Here is a 14179-nt window from a genome sequence, read left to right on the forward strand (position 1 = left end):
GGAGGGGCTGCCCATGGGAACTGGGTAGGGGCTGGGGCTGGGTGGGGGCGGGGGACTAGCGGTAGGGGCTGAGCCTGGTCTTTAGGCGTGGGGGGGAGGGGGAGATAGGACGTGGTGCCTCTCCCGCCGGGAGCTGCTGCTGGTTATCCTGCTCATCACTCGCTCTCTGAGCTTTTGGCACATAATGCTAGGTCTCAAGAAACGCTTTGTCCCTCTCCGCCCCCGCGTATGTCCGTTACTGGCAGGTTGGGCTATGCCTGGGGTCAAGCTCCACTGCCCAAAAAACACACTTTTCCTTCAGTGAAAACATGATTCCTTAATATAATTTATATAAATTAAACAACAGTCCGTACTGTTGTTCTATTCCTATTTCTCCCAATGCACCATGTCTATAGACATCATGCTTTTCAGAGCAGGGACCATCTTTGTGTGTGTGTATGTAATCCTATTATATTTTCCACTCCATTCATCTGGTGAAGTGAGTTTTAGCCCACGAAAGCTTATGCCCAAAAAAATTTGTTAGTCTCTAAGGTCCCACAAGGACTCCTTGTTGTTTTTGCATCAAACATGAGGGTGCTAAAAATGACAATGTCACAGTGAGGAAGAACATGCTTCTTGCTGTATACAGTACGTGGCTGATGCAAACCTTATTTAAGCAGGCTGCTTTTTCTAGTAATAACAGATATAAGCCCTAGCCTGTAATTGACTCTGCCTGAGTAGAACCTGGGCTCTGCAAGCTAATAGGTTTGTTTATGCAGATACAACTGCAGGACTGGGACCATCAGAGTTCTCAAACCAGCCCCAACTTACCTCCTCAACTTCCAGTTGCAGCCCCATCTACATCTGGGGTAGGAGGGTACTTGATGAGCTTATCTGTATGCCTATAGTTAGTGGCCCTTTGGCTCACAACTTCGCTAATAGTGCCAGTGTCTGAGCAGTATGAATAAAAACAGAAAAGTTTGATCTTGCTTGAGATGCACTTGGTGGGTTTTTTTCCCCTTTCTGGTTCTTCCCCACCCTCCAAAAAAATTGGCTGATTCTTATTGGAGTGTGTTTTTTTGTTTTGTTTTTTTTTTTTAAATCCCTGTATCTTAAAATTGCCTGTATTCCTTTGCCCAAATAAGTTTTAAGGTGAGTGAGCAGGCTGGATTTATCTTGAATCTTAAGTGAAAAGACTAGTTTAGTGCATTTTTCTCAAAAAGATATCTTTTGTGTCTAATCAGAAATTGCATGTTTGAAAGGGGATTTGAAATAGGGAGTATTCTTGTTTTTCAGGCATTCTGTAAAACTTCAAGATGAGCCCAACACAGTGGGACTTCCCTGTGGAACTATGTTGTCGACCTATGGCCTTTGTAACCCTCACTGGCTTGGATGTAGTATATAATGCTGTTCATCGTGCAGTTTGGGATGCCTTTTGTGCAAACAGGAGAGCTGACCGAGTACCAATTTCTTTCAAAGTTCTTCCTGGTGACCATGAATATCCAAAATGCAGAACAAAGGTATATAGTCTGTGGGGTTTTCTTATGAAGACTTAAAATACATTTAACATATTATGCAAACTATAAAATGACTTACTGTAAAGTGTTTGCTGTTTGTGATTATTCTGTGTAAATATTCAGTCAGAATAAATTAACTATTAGAAAGTTAATTGAAATCTGGAAACATTGCATGATAAGGGAGCACTATCAGTCTTAAATCAAAAATTTGAACAGTTTCATTTTCATTTCAAATATCCATTTTTTAGATGTTCCGGAAATTTTTTAAAACAGCTGCTTGGGTGAGACAGAGCAAAATACAATATATGCAGTCTACTTGAATCTCTGCAGTGAAACTGAGCCGATGTAAACTAGTGTGACACTTGATAAGCAGCATAGTCCAGTGGTTACTTATTACAGTGGAGAGTTGGAAATACAGAAACCTGGATTCTATTCCCTAATTTTGCTTTTAATTGTCTGTGATTTAGGACAAGTAACTTGCATCTTTTGAGTTTCCCGCTCTGTAAAATGCGGGTAATACTTACTTAACTTTATAAAGCATGTTGTGATCATTGGATGACAGGTACTATGGAAGTTCAAAGTATTTTATTTTTCCTGAAGTTGACTTTTCTTTACTGTCAGAATCTCTCCTCCTTCCGACACCCCCTTCCCTCTCACCTATGGAAATCTATTTTTGATAATGTTTCAGTGGCATACATCTGGTTCTTGAGCCAATGATGGGGCATGATGGTTTAAAAAAAAAAAATCCCACCACACCTTCTCCATGAGGAAGCAGACACTTGAGAGCAAGATTGATAGAGGAAAGATCAAGTCCTCAGGACTGATCATGGACACATGGAATTCCCCATGCATGTGAGACAGCAAAAATAAACGTGGTTGGTAGCTTGTTTTAATAAGTTTAAATTGATATTTTCAGAGAACATCCTATGAGTGGTACATTCCAAAAGGGATATTAAAAACTGGCTGGATGAACAAACATCTGAATCTGGTGCCAGCTCTTGTTGTGGTGTTCTATGAACTGGACTGGGATGAGCCACAGTGGAAAGAAAAACAGTCAGAATGTGCTACTAGAGTTGAAATTGTCAGGTACAGTTGTTTGTTAGGTTATAAGTATTAACTTGTATTTGTATTAAGTGTAGGTTTCAAAATACTTGTACGTACCGTAAAGCAATTTCATCTTTTTTGTTTTAAAAACAGAATTTTGTGCTGGGCTGATGGGGCTCTTGATAGATTGATTTTATTTTTGAAATTTATTTTTAAGAGGATCTAAAGATGTCTTATTTTAGAATGTAAATTGGCAAAGTTGCTTTGGATCCGCCCTTACTTCCTGTTTTCTAAAATCGGTGAGATTAAATGCAGTTGTTACGATCTATCCGAGAAAAGGAGAGAGAGTATGTATCTCGTGGGTGGTGGTGTGCCTTTTATACACAATTTTTAATGACTTTAAAAGTAGACTGAAAGTCATTGTATAAACATGAAATATGAGCTTATCATTGCAACTCTTCTATTTCAGGCAAAGTTTGCAGGGAAGAAACACAAAAGTTGCTGTGGTTTTGATTCAAAAGAAAACACCCTTACCTCCAGGTATTAAAAGGCTATCAAACTGCAGTGTATGCAAATATGAGGACCACATTTTCAAAGGGACTTTTTATCCTGGTCATCATTTGTGCACTTTGCATGCAGTTCTCATGCACAATGATTTGTGTGTACAAAAATTCACTCCCCATTACATGCACGTACACAATGGATGCTTTGCTCTGAAAAATTGGCCCTAAAAGTCCAGGTGCTTTTTCATTACCTTTTTTAACCAATTTAAGTTCCTCAGAACTATGACTCTTTTTTTTTTTATGTCCAGCTTCTGATACTGTGTATCAAGCCTAGTGCAAATATGACTGTATCCTATCCTACAAAGCAGTTGTCACTTAATGCTTACCTGGGATCAGTTAAAAATAAACTTTAATTGCAGCTGATTAAAATGCTGCAGCTTCAGTGCAGCTTTTAAGTGTAAGAATATTCAGTTGCCATGATGAATATTTCCCTTATTAAAATGTCAGATTGTAGCAGGTACGATGCTTCAGGTTCTTCATTAAGCCCTTGCATTTCACCATTCTCCATACTTATTTCTGCTCACTCAAACTGTTATGGGAGCCACATTTTGAATGGGGGTGAGAGGTGTTTGTTATGAAGTGTACACTGTACATTTTTACTCTCTTGCCAAACTTTGGCAAGGGGTAAATTCGTCACTGTCTGACTGAATGTCAGTCATCGAGGAAAGAAATTTGAAGGGGTTGCATCCTAAATCAATCTATCCCAAGCTGTAATTACATGAAATCATGGAATATGGAGCTTGTTTGTTTTTACTTTTTACACCTTTAAAAGTCACTGGTGCAGAGCTACAGAAGTGTGAGGTTTTTTTTCTGTCAGTGGCTGTTTTTTGGATTTTTTTAAATCACATGACTAGTACCATAAATTCATCTGTAAAGTGTTTTGTGAGTACCCAGCCTGTTCCTCAGGTCTTCTGGGGATTATTCAGCCACAATGGTATTCTGCTAATCAGAGCCTTGGTGTTTCAGATGACCTGAGAGAAAGTCCTATATTTTTCGGTGTATCACCTTTTCCATAGCTTGTGATAGTCCAGCTTTGAAAAGAGTGTATTTGACACTGCTCTGTTTGTTTGCATGCTCTTTTGATTTAATTAGGGGAAGATGTTATTGCTTCAGAAAGAGCAGCAGCTTTATGTAATGCTTGTGACCTCTCTGGAAAATCCTTGTTTGTGCTGCCACACACTGATCATCTGGTTGGTTATATTATAAGGTAAGTGAATTGGTAAAAGACTTTTCCTATAATGCATTTTTTCCAGTCTATTAAGGAACATATGATATGCAGATATCAATTCTCCCGTACATCAGCTGTAGAGCAATTGCAAACTTACATTACTCATATTTTAGTTCGTCGTTGAAACACTCCACATCATGCTGAGTCCTGATGAATCCAATGGGTTTTTTTTAACCTTTGTCCTTTTTCCATAAGGTCATGTTATGATTGGCACCTTCCCTCTGAGTAGGCCATAAAACTTGCTACTATATGGACTTCTGGGAGATATTGGCAGGAGACCCAAAGACTGCCTTTGGTTCACTCTGGGTCTTTTTAGACAGTTGTATAGTATGTCTAGGCCTATTGGTTAAGGGAGATTGAAGCTACTGCTAGGTTTTTTCTGACCTATTTTACCATAATGTTAAGATAGAGATCTTGTCTAGACCTTGGCATGTGTTTGCTTTTTCCTTGTCTGCCTTCATTAGGGGTCTTACTTTTTCTTATACACCAAGTACAATACAAGCTGTTTTATCCGGCATGTTGGAGGAATCGGGGGTGCTGGTAAGTGAAAAATGTTGGTTAACTAATGTAGGTCGACCTACAGCCACTGAAGTAAATCAATTGGTTCTTGGTGGCCAGGCTACACTCCTTCTGCCTGTGGTGTGTCCTCCCCAGGAGCACTTGCACTGTCTGAAGTGGGGCACTGAGAGCTGTGCGGGGCTCACGGTGGGAGCCCCCCACCCACCCAGGATGACAGCTTGAGTTGTGAGGCCAGCCTGGGCTCAGTTTCATACCAGACAGAGTACCAGCAGTGAAATTGATGTTCTTGTCTGTTTCATGGCTTCAGCTGTGAGCCCCATGCTGCTGCTCTGAGCCAGAGGCAGCATGAAACTGACAAGAATGATAGCCAACTGTTGATGTCAGTAACCGTGTCTAAACAGACACTGTCGCCCTAACTACACCAATATAAATCTCTCGTGGAGGTGGAGTTGTTATGTCGGTGTAACAGGCCACTTACTTTGTCAGCAGCAGCATTCTAGTGTAGACACTGACATAATTAGGCTGACACAAACTGCCTTATGTCGATCTAACTTGTTGGTGTAAACCAGGGGTAGGCAACCTATGGCACGTGTGCCAAAGGCGGCACAAGAGCTGATTTTCAGTGGCACTAACACTGCCTAGGTCCTGGCCCCCGGTCTGGGGGGCTCTGCATTTTAATTCAATTTTAAAGGAAGCTTCTTAAACATTTTAAAAACCTTATTTATTTTACAACATACAACAGTAGGTTAGTTATATATTATAGATTTATAGAAAGAAACCTTCTAAAAACGTTAAAATGTATTACGGGCAAGCCAAACCTTAAATTAGAGTAAATAAATGAAGACTTGGCGCACACCTTCTGAAAGGTTGCCAACCCCTGGTGTAAACCAAGCCTGAGTAGCTTTTCCAACCTGAAGCGCTCTTTGTAGCTCAAAAGTATATCTCTCATCAACAGAAGTTGATCCAATAAAAGATATGACCTCACCCACCTTGTCTCAAAAATATTCTAGGCAGATAAGGTAGGTTAAAACAAATATCACAAGAACGTCTAATTTAGTGATTTCCTGTTGGTACCAAAAACTTAAGTTTGTATGTTTTGGGGTTGTGTGTCTCTTTTTTTTTTTTTTTTTTTTTTTTTTTTGTCGGCTTACAGTGATTGTAGACGGAATAGTGTTAAATAGACTAATTTAAAGTACTTTAGATTCTCTATATACTAAAAGAACTTCTTTATTTGCTTACAAAGTGATGAGCAATTCTCTCTTACAGATTAGAGAATGCTTTTTATGAGCATGCACAGACCTACTACTATACAGAAATAAGAAGGGTAAAATCTCATAAAGAATTCTTGAATAAAACAACACATCAGGTAATGCTACTCCTTTTTAAATAAGATAATTCTAAAAATATAGTTGACGTATCCTATATATGATACACAGGATATATATATATATTTTTTTTTAAATATCAGAATGTTAAAACACAATTATTTTCACACTTTTTTCTTTTTCACTTTTATTCCTAGATATGGTCCTTTTCTTACCTTACATCAACTAAAATGAAATCACCTTTAAAAGGTGAAACTTTAAATAAAAAATGACAGTGGAATTAAATCCAGAGTTACATACTGAGAACTCCCACTTCTCAGACTTGTGGTAGTAGTGTTTTTCAGAATAGAAACAAGTTTTCAACTCACTTTTTGAAAATAGAATTTCTGTGCTGAAATCCTTTTGATACTTCAGGCTGACTTAAGGTATTCCAGAAAATAACACACCAAATTCCAGGTGTCTTGCTGCAATCTCTGCTATTTGCGATGTCATGGATTGATGTATTTTGGGATATCCTCTCTGAAACGGGAAGTGTTAAGCAGATTTTTAAAACTTTGCAAGTGGGGAGAAATTATAAGGAAGCTTTAGTGTTTTTCTGTGCAGTGCTCTAACTCAGGCTGTAGAGGGCAGTTACTACAGACTTCCGGGCTTAACTTGGTTCTCATTTGTTTCTTTTCAATTCACCAAATACTGGTTTTGGCACACGAACTTGTGTTGCAACCACCCAACTATCCTCCAACAGGACAAGATTGCCTGTAGAGCCACAAGATGTGTCCTTAAGGTGTCTATTCAAGATCATTGATGGATGGTACAAGGCTGTCCCTCTTTCTTTTGGGGTGGGAGCAATAAATTAGATTCAGCAAAAGAGCTCTGTGTGTCATGCTATTGAACAACTACTCATAATTGTTTTCTGTGATATCAATACGCTTTCTTATAATTCTGCATACTTCCAACTAAGTTATCTGTGATTTCTCTGAGTATTAATTATATTCCAATTTTGTAAATGTACTCCATTTAGATTATTGGGACCATTAAAATATTGATTGTGTTTCTCAGCTTTTATTTGTGAGACATCAGTTCAAAATAGCATTCTTCAGTGAGCTGAAACAGGATACACAGAATGCTCTAAAGTAAGTAAACTTTCTTTTTTCACAGTGACTTCTCTTACTATTATGATAGCTTCAAGGTTAGTGAAATGTAAAACTTAAATTTATATTTGGGCAATTGTAACAAATCAAGCAGTCAATATTTTTGAGCTTATTCTACAGTGTAACAACTTGTGTTTTTGTTAGTCTGTTTTGTTCAGAGTAAATGTTGATACAAAGAATCTTCTTGAGTTTGTGTTCAACTTCTTCATACTTCAAATATGTTTCTGAATTTACATTGATATAAAATAACTTTTAGAAGTACAAAGGTTAAGGTTCCAACTTCAACTCTAATGGATGTGTTGTACATTAAGACCTAAATAGCAATGAATTAAACTCTACCTTTAAGAGAAAGGGCATAGAAAATACTCTAGACGCATACGCACTCACACGCCCCTTTCTTCCCCCCCACAATTGCTCTTGGAGCCTTAACTGTTGCATTTCCTTAATGATGTGCAGCTGTGCAATCTTAATGTTGCTTTAAAATGACTTTTGCATCTAATTCCATGTTTATTTACTTTCTTTAATGAAAATTTGGAGAGGCATGTATTTGCCTATTCTTAATGTCAGCATTTAAATGGTCTCAATTGGGCTCTAAAGGTCACATTTCTATTAAGATGAATGGAATTTAGGAAAGGTAAGCTCCTAATCTTCACTATTATTATTTGTCAGTATCTTCTTAATAAAAAAAAGAGTCCACCAGTTGACCGGTTTCTTACTCATGTTTAAAGTTGAGCGTGTGCTTAATTGCTTTTGTTGGATAGACTTCATAGTCAGTTGCATGCTTAGAGCTGACCCTGAGGTGGTATTACTTAGCGTATCTTGCCAAGGAAAAGCATTTCATGGATACTTTCTGCCAAGATTTCTGAATTTCACTTTTGGATATTTGTATATGTATCTCTGAAACCAAAAGCTGTAACTCAATCCAAACTTCACAATATCCTCATTTACTTTTTTGTTGCTTAACAAAAAAAGTCAGCTTCTGACTTCTGTGCTACATCCTTGAATATGTGCTACTATTTATGAAATCTGAAGATGTACTAGTATTTCAGAAATGTCTTTAACATTCTTTTGGGAACATGTAACCCCCGTGTTCTTTTGACTATTGCAGTTTGTGTTCAGTCTGCCTGTTTGTAGAGATCAATGAAGCAAAAAAGCACAGAGTTTGAGGGGTTTTTTTCTTTTTAAATCACCCTTAAACTGCTGATTGGAAAAAGGCAGGAAAGTTTTGTCATGACCAATAAATAGAAAGTTTGCTTGAGGATGTTGTGAATGCAGAGTCAGTTGTATGTGTTACTGTTATCAATGAGCTTTTCACCAAAAAAAATATTTTCATTGAATGCAGATTTTCTTTTTCAATAGTCATTCATGAATAATTGCTTTGGTACTGCCAACGCACCTAACTTCTAAACATTCATATTTAGAAATTACAGAACTGCATATAATCTTGTACATGAATTGAGGGCGCATGAAACGAACATGTTGGAAATCAAGACCATGGCAGGATTTATAAACTACAAGGTAACAAATGTGTTGTAACCTTTAGCAAACCCTGTAAATTTTAAAATATGAAGGTAGCTGAAGGACTCAATCTGTAAAGATTTAATTTTAAAAATACATCTCCTATATTACTGCTTTTAGAGCATTATCTAGCTCTGAATTACTACCCGACTGCAGGCCCCCTAAATTCCAGCTTGTGGAGGTTACTTCAAATTCCAAGGAGAAAATACCTTCTCAGTAGAAGTTGAGTTCAGGTGTTTAAAACTGTGATTTTATTTTTTTAAGGGGCTAGACCTTACATGGGGCTCAATCCCATGAAGAGCTTAGCACCCCCTCAGTTCCCAATTGAAGTCAGTGGGAATAAACAGCACTTTACAGAAACAAGTTCATGTAGCCTATAGATTATTGATCCCCCCGTTTTTAAAGGTGGAGAAGGAAAAGTAATCCTGAGGAAAGAATGGCTCTTCCTTTGGAAGAGCAGATTGTAGAGGTCCTTGGGTCAGCAAAGTGTCTTCCTACCTACCAATTTAAAAAAAAAAAAAAAAAAAAAATGTTACTGGAGCTGGTCCTCAACCAGGCCCTTGAAAAGGACATCCAGCAGGTTTGGATTACTGCAGACTTCATAGCCTCTGTGGGGAAGATCTCCAAAGTGTTTCTGGCGCTGTCCATCCCTCCTCTCCCAAGTAGCTCAGCAATTCTATGCTGGATTTGGGAGTGTGTGTGGTGGTCACCCTCTTCTGAGGTGAGGTTTGGTCTGTGCCTTTGATCTTTTTTTTTTTTTTTTTTTTTTTCTGGAGAGAACTCATCATTCAGTTCTTGCCATAATTTATATGGAGGGCCATGGGGATAATATGTGGCACAGAACCCTGCTTGCTTCATATAAAATGCTATAAGGTGTTATATCTAACCTTCATTTTTATATTTTTTTACTTCTAAATTGTTTGGGATCTTATCATTTACCTACTACGTTTCTAATGTTAGATTTACTTTTAGAAATTTGAACTTTGATTAGACTGTTGATAAAGATTTTCAAGTTTTTCTTTTATTTTGATTCTTGTAGATTTGTCGCCTCTGTTTTCAGCATAACACCCCATTGGATGCAATTGCTCAGTTCAGGAAGCACATTGACTTGTGCAAGAAAAAAATAGGCAGTGCAGAGTTGGCTTTTGAGCATGCTGCCTGGATGTCTAAACAGTATGTTTTTACTAAGTAATACTTCCATTGTAGCTCATGTATAAGTATTTCACAAAGTTAATTTTTTATGTCTAGAGAAGCATGAAATTCTGAATTTTCCTTCATGAAAGAGATGTAATAGATATTAAAAGATATAATATCATAGTTATGCATTTATTAGTTTAATTGTCCTGTGTCAGTGTGCTCTGCATTAATAACGGATAGTAATTCATAACTGGTGGGAATCAACATGTGGTACCTACTGTGAGATTTAGAGTTTGATCCTACAGTTGTTATTAGAAGCTTTGTCTAACTGATTTCAGCGGGAATTTAATCTAAAACTTCATAATGTATGCCAAGCTCACAAAGACATCATATTATCATAACATTATACTGGGTTTTAAACATATAGTAGACAGCAGGCCATAGCTATAAATATTGCTCTCCTCTGGGGGGGGGACGGGAGTGGCGTGGGGGAGGGTTCTGCATGTTGGGATTGCCCCAGGTTAGTGAGGAGGAGTTAGGAGGCATTCATTGTCATTGCCCAGTCTTTATTTGTTCTGCATGTAAAGGGAGGACTTCAGTATCCAGGGCAGCATCGCTCATGAGCACTGAATGCATGTGGAAATTAAAACCCAACACATTTTACAAAACATAAAACAAATATTTCAAAATAGCTGTGCCCTGACCCTAGCAGTTCTGCACCCACCTGAATGCAGTTGTAGGAATGGGTCACTGAGATTCAAAAACCTATGAAAGCCTTGGATGAACTGGAGCTTTAATTTAATTTACAGTGACACTTTAGTTCAAATCTGTTGTGTATTGTACTTAACCATAGCCACATATATCATACAGTTAAAGCTTAATCTTACATTTTATAGTAAATATTAAGGTAAAAAATGTTGTTTTTAAAGATTTCAGGCCTTTGGAGACTTGTTTGATGAGGCTATTAAACTAGGCTTGACAGCAATTCAGACTCAGAATCCAGGTTTCTATTACCAGCAAGCGGCATACTACGCACAGGAGCGGAAGCAACTAGCAAACATACTCTGTAACCATGAGGTAAGTTGCAAACTGTTTGCCAATCAGCTAACTTTTTGTTCTAAAGCTTTATTTATTAAAGTTTCACTGTAGTGTAGATGAAGCCAAATCCACCAATATGCCTTTATTAGCAAATCTAGGAACAGAAATACCCAGTACGGTATTTGGAAGGATTGACCATGAGTGAATAAATAATCATCACTTTATCCCAAATGACCTCAACTGTAAAAAACAAAAAAAACAAAAAAAACCAATTTTTAGTTATGTAGCAGATTTTAAGTAAAATATTTTCTAAATGTTTTATAAATTTTTCAGCACTTATCTGGCAGAAAAAGTCTGAAAGAGGAGCCCAATTTGTACTTCGCTATGAACACTTATGTGTAATTATACCTAAGTATACTTTCTCACTGACCTGTGTCAATCATTTAAAATATGATGCTGAATTCCTACTGATGCTACTTACCTGTCACTGCTGGGTAATCTTGTTAAGCACCAGTTAAAAAGGATATACAAAACTGCCTATGACTGTGCAGACTTTAAAAGGAAAAGTAATTAGTTTACACCAATTACAAGTTATGCTAAAAACAAATGAAAGCAAATAGGCTGTGGTGTTAGACTGAATTGAGAACGTAAGAATGGTCTGACCCACTACAGCCAATGGTGCATCTAGCCCAGTATCCTGTCTTCTGACCGTGACTAGTGCCAGATGCTTCAGGGGGAATGAACACAACAGGGCAATGCCATCCCATCATCCAGTCCCAGCATCTGGCAGTCAGAGGCTTAGGTACACCCAGAGCACGTGGTTGCATCCCTGACCATATTGCCTAATAGCCATTGATGGACCTATTCTCCATTGATGGACCTATTCTCCTATTCTCCTATCTAATTCTTTTTTGAACCCATTTATACTTTTCACCTTCACAACAACCCCTGGCAATGAGTTCCACAGGTTGACTGTGTATTGTGTGAAGAAGTACTTCTTTATATTTGTTTTAAACCTGCCGCCTATTAATGTCATTGAGTGACCCCTCCTTCTTGTATTATGGGAAGGGGTAAATAACACTTCCTTATTCACTTTCTCCATACCATTCATGATTTTATGGTGTCATCTCTCTCCCTTAATCATCTCTTTTCTAAACTAAACAGTTCCAGTCATTTTAATCTCTCCTCATATAAAAGCTGTTCCATACCAGTCATTTTTGTTGTTGTTCTCTGTACCTTTTCCAATTCTAATATATCTTTTTTGAGATGGGGTGATGAGAACTGCATGCAGCATTGAAGTTGTGGGTGTGCCATGGATTTATATAGCGGCATTATTATTATCTATCCCTTTTCTAATGGTTCCTAACATTCTGTTAGCTATTTTTACTGCCACTGCACATTGAGCAGATGTTTTCAGAGTTCTATCCACAATGACTCCAAGATCTCTTTCTTGAGTGGTAATGGCTAATTTAGATCCCATCAATTTATATGTATAGCTGGGATTATGTTTTTCAATGTGCATTTTTTTTACATATACCAGTATTGAATTTTATCTGACATTTTGTTGCCCAGTCACCCAGGTTTGTGAAATCCTTTGTAACTCTTCAGTCTGTTTTGAACTTAACTATCTTGAGTAATTTTGTATCGTATCGTCTGCCATCTTTGTCCCTCACCATTCACCCCTTTTTCCAGATCATTTATGAATATGTTGAACAGCTCTGGTTCCAGTGCAGATCCTTGCAGGACCTTATTATTTAAGTCTTTCCATTGTGAAAACTGACCATTTATTCCTACCCTTTCATACCTTTTAACCAGGTACTGATCCATGATAGGACCTTCTCTCTTATCCCATGACTGCTTAGTTTGCTTAAGATCCTTTGAGTAACCTTGTCAAAGACTTTCTGAGAGTCCAGTACGCTATATCAACTGGATCACCTTTGTCCACCTGCTTTATGACAAACCTCAGAGAATTCTAATAGATTGGTGAGACATAATTCCCTTTACAAAAGCAGTGTTGACTCTTCCCCAACATATTGTGTTCATCTGTGTGTTTGGTAATTCTGTTCTTTACTACAGTTTCAACCAGTTTGCACGTTACTGAAGTTAGGCTTACTGACCTGTAATTGGCAAGATTTGCCTCTGGAACCTTTTTTTTTTTTAAATTTGTATTACATTAGTTATTCTCCAATCTTCTGGTGCAGAGGCTGATTTAAGCAATAGGTTTCATACCACAGTTAATAGTTCTGCAATAGTTCCTTCAGAACTCATAGGTGACTACCATCTGCTCCTGGTGACTTATTACTGTTCAAATTATTAATTTTTTCCAAAACCTTCTCTATTTATACCTCAATGTGAGACAGTTCCTTAGATTTATCACCTAAAAATAATGGCACAGGTGCAGGAATCTCTTTCACGTTGTCTGCAGTGAAGATTGACGCAGATAATTCATTTAGCTTCTCTGCTACGGCCTTGTCTTCCTTGAGTGCTCCTTTAGCATTTGGGTTGTCCAGTGGCCCCACTGATTGTTTGGCAGCCTTCCTGCTTTTGATGTACTGAAAAAAAAATTGTTGTTAGTTTTTGTCTTGTTGCTCTTCAAATTCTTGTTGTGGCCTACCTAATTATACTTTTACGGTTGACTTGCCAGAGTTTATGCTTCTGTTTTCCTCAGTGGGATTTGACTTCAAATTTATAAAGATGCCTTTTTGCCTCTAACCATCTCTTTTACTCTGTTTAGCCATAGTGGCATTTTCTTGTTGTTGGTCATTACTGTTTTTTTTTTGTTTTTTTTTTAATTTGGAATATACATTTAGTTTGAGCCTCTATTATGATGTTTTGAATAGTTTACATGCTGCTTGCAGGCATTTCATTTCACTCTTGTGACTGTTCCTTTTAATTTCTGTTTAACTACCTTCCTCATTTTTGTGTCATTCCCACCACAGTAGCATTTAAAAAGGGGTTTCTTTGGTATTTTCCTCTCTACAAGGATATTAAATTTAATTACATTATGGTTGCTATCACTTAGTGGTTCAGCTATATTCACCTCTTCGTCCAGATCCTGTGCGCCACTTAGGACTAAATCAAGAATTGCCTCTGCCCTTGTGGGTTCCAGGACTAGCTGCTCCAAGAAGCAGTCATTATTCGTGTCCAGAAATTTTATCTCTGC

General features: G+C 37.7%; 1 protein-coding gene across 4 annotated transcripts in view; it reads left to right on the top strand.

The window, feature by feature from the left end:
- TRAPPC11 (trafficking protein particle complex subunit 11) overlaps positions 1 to 14179 on the top strand; it is a 41694-nt gene that overhangs the window by 212 nt on the left and 27303 nt on the right. For 3 of the 4 annotated variants that reach the window (XR_013345957.1, XM_077815516.1, XM_077815518.1), the window contains exons 2-10: positions 1276 to 1499; positions 2413 to 2582; positions 3010 to 3080; positions 4196 to 4310; positions 6117 to 6216; positions 7232 to 7305; positions 8745 to 8841; positions 9881 to 10014; positions 10908 to 11055. Coding sequence is in view for 3 of the 4 variants with exons in the window: in XM_077815516.1 (XP_077671642.1) it covers positions 1296 to 1499; positions 2413 to 2582; positions 3010 to 3080; positions 4196 to 4310; positions 6117 to 6216; positions 7232 to 7305; positions 8745 to 8841; positions 9881 to 10014; positions 10908 to 11055 (1113 nt within the window). In the remaining variant the exon portion in view is untranslated. Of the gene's footprint in view, positions 1 to 297; positions 1500 to 2412; positions 2583 to 3009; positions 3081 to 4195; positions 4311 to 6116; positions 6217 to 7231; positions 7306 to 8744; positions 8842 to 9880; positions 10015 to 10907; positions 11056 to 14179 lie in introns of those variants that run through there. The other variant, XM_077815517.1, reaches the window with a different exon arrangement.

This window comes from Eretmochelys imbricata, chromosome 4, assembly GCF_965152235.1.
Source record: "Eretmochelys imbricata isolate rEreImb1 chromosome 4, rEreImb1.hap1, whole genome shotgun sequence".
Lineage (NCBI taxonomy): Eukaryota > Metazoa > Chordata > Testudines > Cheloniidae > Eretmochelys > Eretmochelys imbricata.